This window comes from Halichoerus grypus, chromosome 2 (assembly GCF_964656455.1).
Source record: "Halichoerus grypus chromosome 2, mHalGry1.hap1.1, whole genome shotgun sequence".
Taxonomy (NCBI): domain Eukaryota; kingdom Metazoa; phylum Chordata; class Mammalia; order Carnivora; family Phocidae; genus Halichoerus; species Halichoerus grypus.
This window is the reverse complement of record NC_135713.1, coordinates 97989654-98009990: the sequence shown is the minus strand read 5'-3', so window position 1 is coordinate 98009990 and position 20337 is coordinate 97989654. Positions and strand designations below refer to the sequence as shown.

The 20337-nt window shown below is 37.6% G+C and overlaps 1 protein-coding gene across 6 annotated transcripts; it reads left to right on the top strand.

The window, feature by feature from the left end:
• Positions 1 to 20: 20 nt before the first annotated feature.
• UTP15 (UTP15 small subunit processome component) lies at positions 21 to 20115 on the top strand. 6 transcript variants are annotated; one of them, XM_078067199.1, is made up of 14 exons: positions 21 to 161; positions 1374 to 1421; positions 3797 to 3969; positions 5803 to 5895; positions 5995 to 6179; positions 7743 to 7921; positions 8528 to 8653; positions 10484 to 10619; positions 13323 to 13407; positions 14114 to 14263; positions 15205 to 15306; positions 15724 to 15857; positions 16035 to 16093; positions 16612 to 16973. In XM_078067199.1, exons 3-14 carry the CDS (start codon positions 3880 to 3882, stop codon positions 16683 to 16685), a joined length of 1413 nt encoding a protein of 470 aa, XP_077923325.1. In that variant the 5' UTR covers positions 21 to 161; positions 1374 to 1421; positions 3797 to 3879; the 3' UTR covers positions 16686 to 16973. The 6 variants fall into 6 exon arrangements, with proteins under 6 accessions (XP_077923325.1, XP_077923326.1, XP_077923322.1 ...); XM_078067196.1 differs by lacking the exon at positions 16612 to 16973 and adding an exon at positions 16999 to 20115 and having other exon boundaries at positions 22 to 161; XM_078067197.1 differs by lacking the exon at positions 16612 to 16973 and adding an exon at positions 16999 to 20115 and having other exon boundaries at positions 32 to 169.
• Positions 20116 to 20337: the final 222 nt, after the last annotated feature.

Genomic DNA, 20337 nt, shown 5'->3' with positions numbered 1-20337 from the left:
TCATTACGTCACTTCTGTGCGACTGGCCTGACTGTTCGTGTCTTGCGTCTTGGTGGCTCCGTGGAAGGTCCGCGTGATCTTCCGCAAGTGAGCCTCAAGAGTCCGGGGAGGAGACGGAATCCAAGAAATTCTCCTTGGACGCAGAGTGTCCCGCGGGGCAGGTGAGGCGGTACGTAGGTGAAGGCGGCTCCCAGTGGGGGTAGTTCAGGCTCAAGTCGGGCCTTCCTTGGTATCTGGCATGCTCCTCTGGGGCTTGCCAGTCTTCACGGAACGGCTAAAATTCCTTAACCAGCCTCTCAGGATCCCCGCGATTTAGCTTCGACGTAGATTTGCCTCTTCTACGATCACATCCTCTCCTCCTGTGCACCATTATGAACCCGCATCCCTCCAAGGCATTGGGCACATTTCCATCTCTGTCTTTGCTTATGAGTTCTCTCGATTTCGAATGCTGCCTATCCCCCGCGCTTGTGCCCATCTTAAGAGGTCAGTCTGTTTTAATATTAGACGTCAAGGCCCAGTTGAAATGCACACTTTGAATCTTTCTGGGAGCCGCCCGGTTAGAATTGAGAAGCTGTTTGGAGCTCTTAGTACTCTGTACGTTATTTATAGCATATATTTGATATTCTGCGTTATATCGTAGTATCTGTTATTAGTCTAGTCCCAGTTTCTCCGGCTCTTGACCTCTCCCTGATCTTTTTTTTTTTTTTTTTAAAGATTTTATTTATTTATTTGAGAGAGAGAGAATGAGAGAGAGCACATGAGAGGGGGAGGGTCAGAGGGAGAAGCAGACTCCCTGCCGAGCAGGGAGCCCGATGCGGGACTCGATCTAGAGACTCCAGGATCATGACCTGAGCCGAAGGCAGTCGCTTACGAACTGAGCCACCCAGGCGCCCTCCCTGATTATTTTCACATCATTTCTTGCCTCCACGCCTTTGTATGGTGTCATGTTCCCCCTCCCTCACCTCCAGTGCTGTATCTCACTTTAATCTGGCAAACCACTGCTACTACTCCTCACTTGGCATTTTTATTTAAGATTTTATTTATTTATTTGTGAGAAAGCGAGCGCGAGCGCGCGCATATGCAAGGGGAGTGGCAGGCAGAGGGAGAAGCAGGCTTCCCGCTTAGCAAGGAGCTCGATGCAGTCTCGATTCCAGGACACTGGGATCAGGACCTGAGCCACCCAGGCGTCCCTACTCCTCACTTGTAAACTTTTAGAGCTTTAAACTATTTCTCTCAAGGCAGAGTTATGTACTCCTTTGCTGATATTCTAGTAATGTACTGTACTACAGTAAAGGTCGGAGGCCTGCGCGCTTGATTTGGCCGGGTGACTGTTTTCATCGGGCAGCCAGTGAGCCTAGAATGTTTTTTTACAGGTGAATATATGCAATCTGATGATAGGAAACACTAACCTTGAACCAGAAGTAAGTGAAATGTTTTTCCCTTCAAAATTCTCGATCTTTTCATTCATAAACATAAAATTGTACTCATAATTATTTGGGCGGTTTTGTTAGTAAAAAATTGGGATTTTTTTTTTTCTTGCTTGCTTCCTTGTAATTACATAATACTGTTCGTTTTTGCCTGTTGGCCTGCAAAGCCTAAGATATTTATCATCTGGCCCCTTACAGAAAAAGTTTGTTGACTCTTGATGTGTAGCAGTGTTCATATTATAGACACCACTTGTGCCTTTAATTCTGTTTTTCCATAGAACCCAGCACAGTGCTTCCTTTCTTTCCTTCCCCAAGTTTTCTTTAAGCACTTAAAAAAAATCTTCCAGATACGAAATGTTAGTTTAGTGGGAAAAAGATATTATTACAAATTCAGTGTTACTATGCACACAGACAGAAATATGCAAAATGAAGTGGAGTTAGGAGTAGAAAGAAGGATAGAGGATATGATCCTTGAGTTGAGCTTTAAAAGATAAAAAGGAAGTGGGTAGAGAACATTCCTGGCAAAGAGGACAAATGAGCAGAGACAGTGAGAGAAGAAAGAGCATGGTGTGTTAAAGGGAATAACAAAAAGGTAGAGCTGGAAAGGTAAGTAAGGGCCAGATCACAAGCCGTGTTAAGGAGCTAGGACCTTTGTTTTCAGGCAGTGTTGTGCTTTGTAGCAAAAGCTGGATTTGCTGGGTAGTTAGGTCTTGCTGATGGCTATTTCAAAGATGGATGAGGGAGTCAAGGGGCCCTTGTACTGCACTATTGCTGTAGATGAGAAGATCTGAGTTAGAGCTGTGGAGTGGACATGATGAAGTTTAGGGAGGTAAAATCAGCAGATCTTGTTAACTATTTGGATGTTATAAGTGAAGAGGAAGGACAAGTCAAGGCTGATTCCATATTCCTGGCTTCTGCCGATCACCAGCTAAAGTGGAGACTATTGGAGAGTGTGAGGGCACTGTTTTACTCAACATTGTATGTCCTGAGCCTAGAACAGTGTCCTATACATTGTAGGTACTTGAATGAATAGAAAAGATTCCTTCTTTTAATTGTTGATTGCTATGTTTCGTCAAAAGAACTTTTAGAATATGTCATACCTACTTATTTTGGTGTTACTGGTGTACTGTTTTCAGGCTTTTTGAAATAGATGATGAGTTGCACCACTGATAAAATGAACCTCTTTTGCAATTGAATAGTCCTGGAGAGACATTTTGGCTTAATTCCATGTCAAAGTTTTATTTTTATTTTATTTTTTTAAAAGATTATTTATTTATTTGACAGAGAGAGAGGGAAGGAGCGCACAAGCAGGCAGAGGGAGAGGGAGAAGCAGGCTCCTTGCAGAGCAGAGAGCCCGATATGGGGCTCGATCCCAGGACCCTGGGATCATGACCTGAGCCGAAGGCAGATGCTTAACTGACTGAGCCACCTAGGTGCCCCCAATTAAAAGTTTTAATTCATTTTTATCCTATTCTGTTATTTAAATTGAGAATTTAATTTCAGAATTGCTTATTCTTGTTTCTTTTCTTATTGTTTAAACTTTTTAAAATTAAGCTTTTACATTTAAACTTCTACATCAGAATATTAACTTATTTTAAGCTTTTAAATTTAAACTTCTGCATCAGAATATTAGCTTTTAATTTTATTTTAAGCTGTTAAATTTAAAGCTTCTCTGTTACAATTTTTTTTTTTTTTTTTAAAGATTTTATTTATTTATTTGACAGAGAGAGACACAGCGAGAGCAGGAACACAAGCGGGGGAGTGGGAGAGGGAGAAGCAGGCTTCCCGCCGAACAGGGAGCCTGATGTGGGACTCGATCCCAGGACCCTGGGATCATGACCTGAGCCGAAGGCAGACGCTTAACGACTGAGCCACCCAGGCGCCCTTCTCTGTTACAATATTAGCTTTGTTTTCCCTCTTGGTATTGCTAAGGCTTTCAGGAAGTCAAGACCCTAGTCTATGTTCATATAGATTAAATGTTGTCCTAAATTTAGTTTCAGGAAACTTTTGTATTTGCATTTTCACCTTAATTTTTCTGTTATTAATAAATAAACAGTCTAAGCCAGTGGACTTCTGCTTTGGCTACTGGATGGCTGAGCCAGATTTATTTCCGTGTGTTGTACATTGGTCAGTTAGATGTGAGAACATTTGTGTACAGCCTCTGTATAGCTGAGTGGATGGTGCGCTTTGGTAGCCCTGTCTGTATGCTACCTGCTTCCTTTAGATTGTCTCTTCTGTGTTAGAATTAAATGATTTATTGGTCACTAATTTATAAGCTAGCACACAGGCTTTTGAAAAGACACAGAGTGAAAATGGTAACTATACAGGTTTAAGAATAATATATTTATATAAAATATTTTCTTTTTCAGACATAAAGCAGAGTCACTGTAATTATTTCTAACGTCAATTTCAAACTATTTACCCTTGGATAACAGTCCAATTATATGAAATTATGGCTGGTTATAAGCCTGCAGCTATTCAGACATATCCTGTACTTGGTGAAAAAATCACCCAAGACACACTGTACTGGAACAACTATAAGGTAAGTGTAGATGGTAATGAGGGGTTTGCATTTATGCTTATTTCTCCAGCATGTTATACTTTGGATACTGTAATAGAGAACTAATAACTAAGAAGAATCTGTCAGCAGTTTACAGTTTGGGTGGAAAATTTGATATCTGGTATTTTTTCTTGGAAATTTTAAATTAAAAGTCCATGCTGCTTAATGATTTTAATCATACAAGTGCCTAGCAAAGAATAGATGATTAATGAATGCTGAATGAAATAAATTTTTGAATTTGAATCTTATATGCAAGATTTTTTTTTTGCCTTTCTAAAACTAAGACAGAAGGGCGGGAAATCGGAGGGGGAGACAAACCTTGAGAGACTATGGACTCTGAGAAACAAACTGAAGGTTTTAGAGGGGAGGGGGGTGGGGGGATGGGTTAGCCTGGTGATGGGTATTAAGGAGGGCACGTTCTGCATGGAGCACTGGGTGTTATAGGCACACAATGAATCATGGAACACTACATCAAAAACTAATGATGTAATGTATGGTGATTAACAGAACATAATAAAAAAAAAAAAGAGGCTCACGGGGCTGTGACCCCAGCCATGCAGCCTATGGTCCATTCTTGCTTGCTTCCTGTAGAAGTAGGTCTTCAGCATCTCTTCAAGACCTGCTGGTCCCATTGGTTCTCCTAATGGTACACAGTGCTCCGGTTATGGAATGGATCAGTCATGGGTATGAAAGGCACAGCATAGGGAATCCAGTCAGTGGTATTGTAATAGCATTATTTGCTGACACATGGTGGCTACACTTGGGGTGAGCACAGCATAACATACAGCGCTGTCCACTCTGCTGTACACCTGAAACTCATGTCACATGGTGTGTCCACTATACTTCAATGAAAAAATAAAGACATAAAAGCACACAAAAAAATAAAACTAAGACAGAAGTGATGCAGAATTAGTTCTTCTAGACTGTCTACAAAGACTTAATAATTTTTTTTAAAAAATGAACAATTAAATAGAAAAATGGAAAAGATTGAGATTGGGATGTTTATGGAACAAGAAATTTAAATGACCAGTAAATATATCAAAGAGCTGCGGCTTCATTCATAATTAAAGAAATATAAATTAAAACAGTAATTTGTATGCTATTTTTCATCTCTTATAGTGGCTGAAATGAAAAATTTTGATCATCATTGCTACTTGAGAGAAGAAAATCGGTGCAGACTTTCTGGAGGGCAATTTGACATTATCATGATAAAGATACCTTTTAGCCATTTAAATTCTGCACTTTGGAACTTACCTCAATGATTATACTCCCCCAAATTTGCTAAAATATACGTTTACAGGTGTTTATTATAAAGTATTACTTTTAATACTAGAAATTTTTGAAAAATCTGTGTCAGTAGTGGATTGGTAATGTAAATTATGATGTATCATATAATGGATGGCAAATCTATTGATCATATAAAAAGCTAAGATGAGTTATTAAGTGGAAAAAAAGCAAGGTGCAGAGCAGCCTGCATGGTATGATCTTTGTGTTAGTTACAGAATACATGGTTAAATGTATTCTGGTACAGACATAACTCTTTTTGCCCCTAGCAATAATTGCAGAAAACTCCACAGCTAAAGAGAAAGAGTGGGGTATGGTTTTCCAGCCATATATTTATGTACTTTAATGGCAACCAGGATAGTCTGGGTGATGGCATTTGAACCTTTTTTGCTTTCTTCATACTTCTGTATTAAATATATCCTAGTAAATGTTATTAAGAACAAAGAGAAATGATCAGTAAGAAATTTTGTAATGTTTAAAAGATCTTACCAGTTGTAACTCTGTTAATCCTTTGTATTGTTTTTTATTAAGACCCCTGTTCAAATCAAGGAGTTTGGTGCAGTGTCAAAAGTAGATTTTTCTCCACAGCCTCCATATAATTATGCTGTCACAGCTTCCTCAAGGGTAAATATAATATTAAATTTATTTTCCCTTTGTGTAGTTGATATTTACTACTGATCTTGAGCCATCTGGTTAAATACTGTGTTTTTTATCTTTTTGTAGATTCACATTTATGGCCGGTACTCTCAAGAACCTATAAAAACCTTTTCCCGATTTAAAGACACGGCATACTGTGCTACTTTTCGTCAGGATGGTAGACTGCTTGTGGCTGGCAGTGAAGATGGTGGAGTTCAGCTTTTCGATATAAGTGGGAGAGCGCCCCTCAGGCAGTTTGAAGGTCATACTAAGTAAGAGTTGTTGTTTTTTTGTCATTGTAAGCTTTTTGTTTGTTTGTTTTTTGGACTTTGAATAAAAACATAGAGCAGTTCTCTGAAGATTATGTACCAGTGTATACTTTCTTTCCTGGTTGTTCTAAGACAGAGTACCTAATCTTTTTTTTTTTTTTTTTTTAGATTTTATTTATTTATTTGACAGAGAGAGAGAGAGGGGGGGATCACAAGTAGGCAGACAGGCAGGCAGAGGGAGAGGGAGAAGCAGGCTCCCCGCTAAGCATGGAGCCCGATGTGGGGCTCGATCCCAGGACGCCGGGATTATGACCTGAGCCGAAGGCAGACGCTTAACCAACCCAGGTGCGACAGAGTACTTAATCTGGTCCAGTCCTATGGTCCAGTTTGGTGGGGCTCATGAATTCCCTAGAATTATATGTGACATTTAAGAAATGTACATTTGTCTAGGGAGATTTCCTATAGCTTTCGTCTAATCAGTGAGTTCTGTGACCAGTCGAGGTTACAAACCACAGTTCTAAAGGCAACCTCACAACTATAAATGAGAACTCTATGGGCTGGACTACTTTCGAGGTTCTCATTTTGAAGTTAAGTTGGAAGGTTGATTTTTTTTCTTCTTGAAGTAAATATTTTGCCATGTGATAAATGGCCAGGGCAGTTTTATATTATAACTTTGTATCAAGATTATCTGGTTTGCTACTGATTTGAAATCTCAAGTGTTTTTTATAGTATATTATCAGGATGGTCTTTCCCCATCAGTGAAACATTTAAAATATAACAGAAATTCACTTAACATGATCTTACTTAATGGCAAGTCTTCTTAGAATTTTGTAAGGAACTATCCATTTTGAAATTTTTTAAATTAAAAGTACCTTTGCTCTATGGGATGCCTGGGTGGCTCAGTCTGTTAAGTGTCTGCCTTCAGCTCAGGTCATGATCCCAGGTCCTGGGATCAAGTCCTGCGTCGGGCTCCTTGCTCAGTGGAGAGCCTGCTTGTGCTCTCTCTCCCTCCCTCTCTCTCTCTCTGACAAATAAATAAATAAAACCTTTAAAAAAAAGTACAGGGTGCCTGGGTGGCTCAGTCGTTAAGCGTCTGCCTTCGGCTCAGGTCATGGTCCCAGGGTCCTGGGATCGAGCCCCACATCGGGCTCTCTGCTCGGCGGGAAGCCTGCTTCTCCCTCTCCCACTCCCCCTGCTTGTGTTCCCTCTCTCTCTGTGTCTCTCTCTGTCAAATAAATAAAATCTTTTAAAAAATAAATAAATAAAGATTTAAAAAGTACATTTTTTCCAACATTTAGAACATTTATTTAGCAGTTTTGTAGAAATGTTAACATATTAGAAAATATAATTTTACGGCTATTATTCTTAAATTCATAGAGTAGGGGTATTTGAAATTTTAAATTGGCTTAGGGACAAACACCTGTTTTAAAGATTTTCTCTCATAATTTCCCCCTACAATTACTCCCTGAAACTGAGCTGCTTTTTTTGTTATTTGGGGAAAAGGAGTATTTTATGTGACATAGAATTTTTTTTTGCTTTTTAATATATTGATTCTTGATCTTTTAGAGCAGTTCATACGGTCGATTTTACAGCAGACAAATACCATGTGGTCTCCGGGGCTGATGATTATACAGTTAAATTGTGGGATATTCCAAACTCCAAAGAAATTCTGACATTCAAAGAACATTCTGATTATGTGAGGTGTGGATGTGCTAGCAAACTGAACCCAGATCTGTTTGTAACAGGTTGGTGAACTGTTTTTCCCTCCTGAAGTTGATAATTTAATTGTGATATAAATTGATACTGCTTTGGGACTCATTTGGGATAGAGCAGTTTAAAAATTTTTTTATAAAGGGATATGTTTCAATTTATCTAGTTGTTTGATTTCCTTTTTCTTCTTTTGGTGATTGTTCTTACTGTCCTCCAAATGTGTTTGGAAGCATTAGGCTTCCCTGAAAACATGAGTGTCAGAACTGTAATGGTTTTAGTACTCTGGTTTTCACAGAGTCTCCAGCAGCCAAGAAACAAAGATAATGCAGTGCAGTGTTTGTGGGTGCTTTCACAAAGGTCCCCAGGTGATTCAGTAGTGATAATAGCTTGAAGATCCGAATAGTTTAAGATCCTGTATAATATAGTATAGTATAGTATGGTATAATGCTTTTTCAGGAAACAGTCAGTGGTACTAGAGAGTTTGGAGGTACTGTGCACCTTCATGAACGTACCTATGTGTCTTTAAAATTTCATCTAAGTCTTTTCTCCTCTTAAGATTTATATTTGGATACACACACACATACTTAGTTTTCATTGTTTTGAGTAATGAAACTCACATAATACAAAAATTGGCATTTTAGGGTCCTATGATCATACTGTGAAGATGTTTGATACACGAACAAACAAGAGTGTGATCTCTGTTGAGCATGGGCAGCCAGTGGAAAGTGTCCTGCTTTTTCCCTCTGGAGGTCTTCTGGCGTCAGCAGGTATTTTAAAAATTACTTTTCCAATACTGTTGGTCTTGAATCAGTTGTTTTTTTTATCAGTTCCTTTTTATAATTTAACACTGTGCCCTTGAATTGCATACCTAGGTTTTGGTCAGCTGATAAGTAGGGCAGGCCAGCAGTTATTATTTATTGAGTACTTAATGTGAGCCAGATACTGTGCTATTATATACATATTATTGAGCCTAGACGGTAATTAGTTTTCTCGCTATTTTGCAGCTAAGGAAATAAATAAAAGTTATTAAACTAATTTTTCCAAGATAGAGTGATCTGAAATCTTAAAACTTGAGAGCCTGCATTGTGTATTTACCAAAAATCCGGGTTGTATTCCTGTCATTCCTACCTGAGAGATCCGTGACAGCTTTTGAAAACACACTTCTTTCCGTTCTAGAATCAGGCTTGTCTTTTTTTATGTCTCTCGATTGAAATGACTTTACCCAGGAAATAGCCAGTAGTTCTGGAAGAGGATATAACATGGAGTCAAAAGGGGTCTTTTTTTTTTTTTTTTTTTTTTTTAAAGATTTTATTTATTTATTTGACAGAGAGAAAGACAGCGAGAGAGGGAACACAAGCAGGGGGAGTGGGAGAGGGAGAAGCAGGCTTCCCGCCAAGCAGGGAGCCCGATGCGGGGCTCGATCCCAGCACCCTGGGATCATGACCTGAGCTGAAGGCAGACGCTTAACGACTGAGCCACCCAGGCGCCCCTAAAAAGGGGTCTTGATACATTTTTTCATCAAGTTGGAACTGAGGTATTTTTTTTTTGTTATGTTGATCATAGAGCATTTTCAAAATTAGAGTGGAAGAAGTAAATTGGCTTTTTTCACTTATCAAGTCAAAATTAATGTGTTGACAGTAGAATACATAGGTAGTATGTATAATTTATAGCATATATATGGCTGTGTGTGTAGCTTTTTTTTCTTCATTTTAAAATCCAAATAAAAATTACCCTGTTTTGTACTTCTTCCTCAGTACCTCTTTAATTTCAAAATAAATTAATAACATGGCTGGATGTATCCATTTTTCTTGCTGTTATTTTGAGAAATGGAAATAAGTTCAAGTTGAACAGGGAGAATGGACACCTGTATACTAAACTCCACTGTGTCACTAGCTAATTGTATGACCTTGGGCAGTCCCTTCACTCAACTCCTATAGACTTTGAAAATGAGAGTTTGGATAGGATCAGTTATTTTAAATTGCGCTCTCATTAGCTGCCACGTGTGGTGAGACAGGGACTATGAATTGGCTTCCAGCCCCACTTTCCCCGTCAGGATCGATCAGACCTTTGCTTCTCCCTCTCCAGCTCGTTTTTCTATTTTACCTTCTAGACTTTTGCCTAATATATCAATGAAATGAAAGATGCCGTATTAAAAGAATTCTTTTTAAACTATTGGATTAAATTGCCTTTAAGGACCTTCTAACTCTTAGAGTAGAAGTTATAGGGAAGTTTTTCAAATGAATAACTATATTATTCATTTCCATAGTGACACAAAATTTCTTTTGCAGGATGATTTTATTAGAGTTTTCTTAATCGTTTTTGGTTATACTTTTTATTTTGCTAGGCAGTTCTGTGAACTTTACAAATATGCAATTATCTAATCCCCAAAACAGTTCTTTGAGGTAGGAACTATTATTATTATTCTCAGTTACAAACTCAGTAAGTGATAGAGCCAGCACTGAAACCAGGCAGTTTTGCTCTGGGACCCCTCACTTCACCTCCATGCTGTACAGTCTCCAGTGAAAAATGCTTTTCAAATCTTTAAAATATTGAATGTTTGGGCAGAATTTCAAACTAAAGATTATTTCTTTTTGTAGGAGGCCGTTATGTTAAAATCTGGGACATGCTGAAAGGAGGACAGTTGCTAGTGTCTTTGAAAAATCATCATAAAACTGTGACGTGTTTATATCTGAGCAGCTCTGGACAGAGGTTACTTTCTGGGTCACTGGATAGGTTAGCATTTTAATTTTCTTTATTATTACTAGTGTACAAGTATTTACTGCTCAAGGAAATGAGTTATTTCTGAAGTATTTGTGCTAAAGTAAATGTTCTGTCAAATGATTTCTGTGGAAAAAATCTTTTCAGCTGAAAATAGTTTTGACCTTTTATTCATATACAGCAAACTTTTTTTCTCACTTGACATAACTTAGTGCTTTAACTTATATACTTAAGGAATTTTATTGAACCATTTGAACATTGATCTTTTAAAATAGTCTATGTTATTCTGTGGTTTCTTTAAAAATCCTTATTGTATATTTGTATATTTAAAAATATTTATAATGAGTATATGTATATATCCTAGCTTATTTTCAAATTTAAAACTTCATGTGACTATGAACTCTGAGAAACAAACTGAGGGTTCTAGAGGGGAGGGGGTGGGGGAGATGGGTTAGCCTGGTGATGGGTATTAAGGAGGGCACGTTCTGCATGGAGCACTGGGTGTTATACGCAAACAATGAATCATGGAACACTACATCAAAAACTAATGATGTAATGTATGGTGATTAACATAACATAATAAAAAATAAATATGTTCACATGGAACATTGAAAAAAAAACTTCATGTGAAAATTTCTATACATTTATGTGATTCAAATATTACTATTTTAAGTAGGTATTAGTATTCTATTAGTTAATGTTCTAGAACAGTGTTGTCCAACAGAAACATAATGTGGGCTACATTATGTAATTTTAAATGTTTTAGTAGTGGGGCGCCTGGGTGGCTCAGTTGGTTAAGCGACTGCCTTTGGCTCAGGTCATGATCCTGGAGTCCCGGGATCGAGTCCCACATCGGGCTCCCTGCTCAGCAGGGAGTCTGCTTCTCCCTCTGACCCTCCCCCCCTCATGCTCTCTGTATCTCATTCTCTCTCTCAAATAAATAAATAAAATCTTTAAAAAAAAAAAAATAAATGTTTTAGTAGCCACATTAAAAAGGCAAAAAGAACTAGGTTTCATTAATAATATATTATTTAGTTCAGTGTATCTAAAATATTATTTCAATATGTAATTGATGTAAAAATTATTACCGAGAAACTAGAGACAAGTTAAGCATCGAATACATGTCCTATGATACAATAATAACGTTTAGTGATTAAAGTGAAATATAGTTGTGTTTAACAGAAAAATATTTTTTACACTACCTAAGTTTTTAAATTAAAATTCAGGTTAATTAAAATCAGGTAAAATTAAAAATGTGGTTCTTCATTTTCACTGGCCACATTTCAAGTGCTCAGTAGCATGTGGCTAGAACTATGGCACAGTTCCAGGATTTATTCATAGTCATTTGTTTTTGGTCATTATATTTCCATATTTCCTATTTCCATTGTTATGGAAAGCTTTGGTTTTTCAGTATGTTTATAAAAATGTATACATATTTTGTGGGGTGCCTTGGTGGCTCAGTCCATTAAGCATCTGCCTTCGGCTCAGGTCATGAACCCAAGGTCCTGGGATCAAGTCCCGCGTTGGGCTCCCTGCTCAGCGGGGAGTCTGCTTCTCCCTCTGCCTGCACCCCCTGCTTGTGCTCTCTCTGTCTCTCTGTCAAATAAATAAAATCTTAAAAAAGCATACCTATTTTAAAAGCTAGAATGTATTTTTAACACAAAGGAGTTTATCATGTAAATATGCAGTAGTCTCTGAAGTGCTGTTACTAGGCAGTTTGGGGCTCCATTTTTAGATGCGTCTCTCAAAAATCAAGTGCGAGTTGGCTCTCTTCACAGTAGTTGTCAACCCAGAGTAGGTTTTGTCTCCCAGAGGATGTGTGGCAACATCTGGAGACATTTTTGGATGTTGTCAGAAGTTGGGGGTGGAGTGCTGCTGGTGTACAGTGAGTAGCGGTCAAGGATGCTGCTGACCAGCCTACCGTGCACGAATAGTCCCCACAGCAAAGAAGTATCTGGCCCATAGTGTAACTCACGTTGATGTTGAGAAACCCTGCTGTTTTGGTTCCCAGGTACTTTGAAACAACCTTTCTTTTTACTTTCAGGTTTCATCGTCATTGGTTCATGGTCTTTGGTTCATGATCTGTCCTTCTGGTGGCTAGTCAAGTCTTTTAAACATAGCTACTGCTAATAGTTCATTTTTTTTTTTTTAAAGATTTTATTTATTTGACAGAGAGAGAGATAGCGAGAGCCGGAGCACAAGCAGGGGGAGGGGGAGAGGGAGAAGCAGGCTTCCCGCTGAGCAGGGAGCCTGATGTGGGACTCGATCCCAGGACTCTGGGATCATGACCTGAGCCGAAGGCAGACGCTTAACGACTGAGCCACCCAGGCGCCCTAATAGTTCATTTTTAAAAGAGATTCAGTGATGGGGGCGCCTGGGTGGCTCAGTTGGTTAAGTGACTGCCTTCGGCTCAGGTCATGATCCTGGAGTCCCAGGATCGAGTCCCGCATCGGGCTCCCTGCTCAGCAGGGGGTCTGCTTCTCTCTCTGACCCTCCTCCCTCTCATGCTCTCTCTCTCTCAATAAATAAATAAAAATCTTTAAAAAAAAAAAAAAAGATTCAGTGATGAATTATTTATAATTAATATTATTAATCATTATTTTTCTTTATTGCTGTGTAAATTTTAATATTTATACATTGAATTTCTAAAAAAATCAGAAATTTGCATTTTATACTCATTTCCTAGGTGATTTGTAACAAAGCTTTCTTTTTTATTAGGAAGGTGAAAGTATATAGCACGACTTCCTATAAAGTAGTCCACAGTTTTGATTATGCAGCTTCAATTTTAAGTCTTGCGCTTGCAGTAAGTACTTTTAGTTCTTTTTAAAGATTTCACTAACCTTGTCTGTTAAACTAAAATGGAATTTTAAGGTTTATCTTTGTATTTGAGTAAATCTTACTTTCTTCTTGGCATATTAGATAGTTAAGACAATTTCTATTATATGACTTGTCCCAAAAATTTAGTATGAATTGAGATTTAGGTCTTGCCCACTGTTATATAGGTTCAAACCAAGTACAGCTGTAGGCATTGTTAACACTAAGAGCAGGATCTGGGAATGTCCACTGTCAAGTTTCATGAGCCATTGAAGAAGAGGCTATTTGAATACATCATATAGAAATCTGAATTAGAAGAGGAAAAGCTTATTACAAAATATTTTCTTGGCAAGATTGTAGAAAGTCATGCTATCATGCAATCTTTTTTCTAGTAAGAGGATTCAGGAAAAAAAATTATTTTAGAAGTTTCCCAAGATATCATTAACTGTATTATTATACAGTGATAATTTACACCAGGTATAACATGTTCTATCAATATAATAGTATTCTGGAGGAAAAAATGATTTATCTAACTTTTTGCATGGATCATTGTTAGGCAGAATATCTATATCTGATTGGAACTCTTGGTGAAAGTATGGATAAGCAGAAAACACGTTATAAATGGTGTTTTGAGGAAAAACTAAGATAAATGATGGGTTAGGAATAGACTAACTTATTTTTCTAATTGCTCTTAGCATGAAGATGAGACAATAGTTGTAGGAATGACCAATGGAATACTGAGTGTTAAACATCGGAAATCTGAAGCAAAGAAGGATTCTCTTCCCAGGAGAAGAAGGCCTGCATATCGAACTTTTATTAAAGGAAAAAATTACATGAAGCAACGGGTATTTGCATATTTCTTACATTTTTTTAAAATTTATTTTTATTTTTATTTTTTTAATTATTCATTTATTTGAGAGAGAGAATGAGATAGAGCATGAGATGGGGGAGGGTCAGAGGGAGAAGCAGACTCCCTGCTGAGCAGGGAGCCCAATGCGGGACTCAATCCCAGGACTCTGGGATCATGACCTGAGCTGAAGGCAGCCACTTAACCAACTGAGCCACCCAGGTGCCCCTTACATTTTTTTTTTTAGAAAGTGTAGTTTGTTAGAGTAGCCAACTCCATTCCTGCATGTTACTGGAAAGTGTAGTTCACATGGGATTTAACTTTATTTTGCTTTTCTCTACATTAATTCTCTCTCAGATTGCTAGTTTGGGGACACTTTACTATTAATAAGTAATGGGGAATTAAGGACTACTTTAATACCCTGAATCATAACAATGTTACAGTATTTTACCATGTTCAAAACAATGTCTTTGACACACTATCTGATTTGGTCTCCTAAACCACCCTGAACAGTAGTAGAGCTAGTTATGTCCCCGTTTGGCGTTTGAGAAGATGGAGATGCAAATAAGTTCTGGTCGATCCAGCATCTCATTACTGGTAACCAGAGTCATTGGGACTAAATCTCAGTTTCTCCCATCTTTGTTTTCTCTTTCTACTAAGTCATACTGCCTGCCATGTGAAGAGAATTGAAATGAGTAATGTGTTCCCAGAATGAGGTATTGTGTATCTGTTCTAAGTTAAATCATAGGAGAGTAAGAACACATTGATGTAGCAAATTATTCCATTTTCAGTTAGTCTGCATTCTGGGCATATGCCTATTATTCATTATACAGTTCAGGGTCACCCAGGTATAAAAAAAATCCACAATGAAAAAATTCGTTTTGAACGAAACTCTATACAGATACTGACTTTTCTTTATAAATTTACTTTGTCATACAGGATGACATTTTGATCAACAGGCCATCAAAGAAACACCTGGAGTTATATGACAGGGATCTGAAAAATTTCCGGGTCTCTAAGGCACTTGACAGAGTCCTTGAGGTGAGTGAGGAGCATATATACATATATACAGTATGCTCTCTCTGTGAGTGAGTGAGAGAGTGTGTGTGTGTATGTATGTGTGTTTTAATTAAGACTAACTTTTTAGAGCAGTTTTAGCTTTACAGCAAAATTGAGGGGAAGGTACAGAGATTTCCCATAGACTCCCTGCCCCCACACATGCATAGCCTCTCGTATTATCAACACCCCCACCACAGTGGTACATTTGTTATAGTTGATGAACCTACAAGGGCATATTTTTAGAAGAATCATTTTATTACTTACCTTGTGCATTACTGTGACTCAAAATTGTAAAGATATAAACCTATTTAAATTTGGTAATTGTTAGTGAGTTCCAAGACTATGATTTTTTTCCTGTGCTGTCTTATCTGCTCATGTTGACTCTGAAAATTTTTCTAGCCCAGTTGTACAATAAAGACACCTGAGATTACAGTTTCCATCATAAAGGAGCTAAATCGAAGAGGAGTCCTTGCAAATGCCCTTGCAGGTCGGGATGAAAAGGAAATCAGTCGTGTTCTTAATTTTTTGATACGGTATGTTTTATGTCTATGAAACACATATATTTTGCATCTGAACTCCTTCTTTATCTCTAATGAGAGACATTTACTTTTAGATTGACCTTTGTAGAGAACTGATGGAACAATTCAGTAAATCTATTTTAAGGATTTTTTTTAAAGTTGGCAAGTTTCAGTAAAATTTTTGCTTTGTAGGAATCTGTCTCAGCCAAGATTTGCCCCTGTTTTGATCAATGCTGCTGAAATAATTATTGGTAAGTAGTTGTTAAAACTTGAAAAATCCGGGGTGCCTGGGTGGTTCAGTCGGTTAAGTGTCTACCTTCAGCCCAGGTCATGATCCTGGGGTCCTGGGATCAACAGGCTCCTTGCTCAGCGGGGAGTCTGCTTCTCTCTCTCTCTCTCTGTCCCTCCTCCCCACCACTGGTGCTCTCTTGCTTGCTTGCTCTCTCAAATAAATAAATGAAATCTTAAAAAAAACAAAAAACAAAAAACTGGGGCACCTGGGTGGCTCAGTCGGTTAAGTGACTGCCTTTGGCTCAGGTCATGATCCCGGGGTCCTAGGATCAAGCCCCACGTCGGGCTCTCTGCTCTGCGGGAGCCTGCTTCTCCCTCTCCCTGCCGCTCCCCCTCTTGTACTCCCTCGCTGTCAAATAAATAAATAAAATCTTAAAAAAAAAAAAAAACTTGAAAAATCCAAGCATGCTTATACAATAGAGTTGTCAAATAATAAAATCAAATAGATTACAATACCTTGTTTTTATCAATTCTCCAGTAACGATTGTCATGAAGAAAACAAACAACCACATATATCATTGGATTTTAAGGGAAGTAAAACATTTACAGTAGTTTGACTGAGTTTCTGAGATTAGAGTTATTGTAATTAAATAACTTTTGCTTACACATCTACAATGACCATGACTATTTTTTAAGGGGAAAAAAAGTAGGTCAGAAACTGCACACTGTACTTTCTGTAATTATTTCTTTTTGAAATACATTTATTCAGATGGATTGTTTCTTTTTGGTAAATCATAAATTGTAAAGTAAGTACAGATTTTTCAGTGTGTTTATAGTTAGTATTTTTATATTTTTTGTAACTACTGCTGTTCATTTACTGTTTAGAAAGATACTTCTAGTTAATGTGTTTTCTCTCTCTTTCTAGATATATATCTTCCTGTGATTGGTCAGTCACCTGTAGTTGATAAAAAGTTTTTGTTACTTCAAGGACTTGTAGAAAAAGAGATTGATTACCAAAGAGAACTCCTAGAAACCTTGGGGATGATGGATATGCTTTTTGCTACTATGACAAGGAAAGAAAGCACTTCGGTGCTGCAGCATACATCTGATGGCTTTCTAGAGAACAAGAAGGTGGAAGCATAGTGTCTGCTTAATGAGACCTGTAAGAACAACTGATTTGAAATAGATTTGATTCTATTAACTACTGGAAAGAGAATCTCTCTGATACATTAAAAACCAAAAAACTATTCACAGAAGCAGTTTTATGGAAGAGACTGGAATATCTAGAATTGGAAAATAAGTACCTGTTTTAAGACATGGTTTTCCATGTAATATTTTGAATTATTTCATGGTATCTTCGGCTAGAAGATCTCAGTTGTCCTGGTCATAGTATATTGTCCACCTTGGACAAAGTGATATTAATTTTAATACAGCAAAGTTCTGTATCAACATTTGGGTAGACATTCAGAACTCTGGAAAGGGTTTCAACTGGGAATGCTGCCAAAGGGACAGGGCTTTATTTTTTACTTTTCTCCTGGAGAAACAACAACAGCAGCAAAAGAAATGGCAACAGCAAATAAATTTTCTCTTCACTCTGATCATTGTGGGATTTCCAGGCCCTTGCTGATCTTGCCTCCCTCTTCTTGATGTTATCATTTATCCTAGGTCACGTGTTCTGCTTCGGCTGGTAATGGGACTGCATCTGCTCCAAATATGACAAATCAGTGGCCAGCTTTGAACAGTTTAACTCTGAACTAGTTAGACATGTATTCAAAGAGTGTGATGAGGCAGATCTGATACCTAAAAATTGTGCTCTCCATTCCAGATTTTTTTTTCATTCCTTTAATCTTGACCGTCCTCATCAGAACAAGGTCTACAGATAGACCTTATTGGACCACGTTTCTTTTCCTTCTCAAGATGCAGCTTTTCTACCCAGTTTTCAACTTGCTTCAGGTCAGAGGAGTGATAAAATTTGCCATTTTTCTCATAATAAATAGCCTTTCAACCCTGTATACAGATGTTTGGAGCTTATCTTATAGCTTCCTACCCTTCTGAAAACCATTTTCTGTAATCTGTATTTAGATTTTGTTTCTCTAATCTCCACAATCATCTTGTGTTTTAGAACTGGAAGCTAGAGTAGCTTGTTTTGGAAAATAGTTTTTGTTTTTTTTTCTTTAAAGGACAATATAAGTTACATTTTTTATAAAGATATTCTTATTTTCTTCTTGGCTTTCTGAGATATATGAATTCCTGATGGATAATCACTGGCTAGTGTTAGGTCACTGATTTCACACTTGCTACCTCTCCCACCTTCTCCCAATTCGTATTCCACCTCAAGTAGTTAATTATCTGTAAGCAAACATTCCTTGTGTTAGAAGAACCCTTAGTTAAAGGAAGATTCTGTAATGAGAATCTCCTCTTAAAATTTAGTTCTGTGAATTCAGATTTTTTTTTAAGGTAGAAAAAAATATTTCTGTGGTCTGGAAAGGGCATGTGCTCAAAAATAGGGCCTAGTTTCCCTTTCGTGAATTGATTTATGCAATCCTACAGCACAGTGGCTTATAAGGAACCAGGAGTTTGCTTCCCTGAGTAATTATGACATTAGACAAGGTCAGAAACTGTCTTCATGTTCGAAGTGTTAATTTATTTAAATAAATTTTGTATTTAAAAACTTAAAAATATTTAACTTCATAAGTATGCTGGTAATTTCTATATTAGTAAAAGTTAGAAGTCAAAATTTCGTCTAAAACTAGCTGCCATCAAGTGTGTAACATGTGACAAGGGTTTTCCCATACATTATTTTATATGATTCTTACCACAGCCATCCAGTGTTGGTGTTCTCATTTAAGGCTGAATTAGCTACAGTGGTTAGCCCACTCTTGAATTCCCCAACCTTGAGTGCTTCATCAGCCTGGCACTGGGACTGGCCTGCCCTCTGGGGCCAAACCTAGTATTTCCCTTTAACAGGACTTCATTGAGTGCTGCAGTTCTTGGATGAAATCAAGAATGAAGATGAATTTTCAAAAAGGTTATGCAACTTCCATAGCCATCGATACTGTATGGTAATTTCAGGAATAGCTTCTGTATTCATTGGGACAAACTAGTATTTGTTATTTAAAGTATTTAAACACAATTGGCATATTAGGCATATTACGGTATGTAGCATTGGTCTTTGGATTCTAATTTAAAATGGCTAACAGATTTTAAGACTTCTGAATTTTAGTTGAAAAGTATTTTAAAATGTTACTAAACCTGCAAAAATATTGACATGTTCCAGAGAATTTAGGAGCTCAGTGTACATTTAATTTATTATATGCATAAGAGTTAAGTACTTGGGAAGGTTTTGCTTGTTGGATCAAGCATTTGAAGTGCTATGTAGAAGAAAAATATTTTAAGCGTATAAATGCTGTTGTTTAAAGGAATTTGAGTTGTAAGTGGGTTTGTTTAAAGAAATTTAAAATTTAATGTATTCAACTTAAATCTACTCTATCAAACATGAATTAAAGGCCCCCTTGAAAGTGATTATTAAAATGTACTGGTTTTATGGTTGGAATATTTATAAGTTAAACCTAAAGCCTTAAGGAAAGTTTTCAAATGCTTAACAAGTAACTATAAATTGTCTTTCCTATGAACAAAATGTTCCCCTCAGACACGAAAAGACATTGGTGACTAGGCTACATGCCTCTTTCCCCTGACTGTAGTGAACTAGACTAGGGGTGGCATATCTGGCTCCAGCCCTTTCTAAGCCGAGAGATGTAATTGGGAATTATTATCAAATGCTTGGTCTAGGAAAATGTGGGATTCTGAGAATACTTTCTGGATTATCAACAGAGAAAGCTGCAGAGAGAAAGGAGAAGGAAACCTAAGTCCAGGGAAAAAATAAGCAAGGCAAGGCCATCCTGCCTCAGCAGGTGAGGCTAGAGAAGAGAGAAACCATCATAGTTTGCAGCAGCTGTGGTTCCCTTCTGGTTGTACCTTAGGGGTTCCCTCTGGGGTCCAGGAGACTCTTTGGAATCCTTCTAATAAATTCTTTTTGCTTAGATGAATGTGAGTGGTTTCCTTTATTCACAACCAAATAGCTCCAAAGACACTAGTTCACTAATCCTGATATTTATTGAGACACACACATTAGAGATCAGGGAATTGGGGATATTGCAATGAATGATACAGACAAAATCCCTGTTCTCTTGGAACTCATATTCTTGGGAGAGGTAGATGTTCAGTAAACAAGTAAAATATATTGGTGGGCCAGATGGTGATAAAT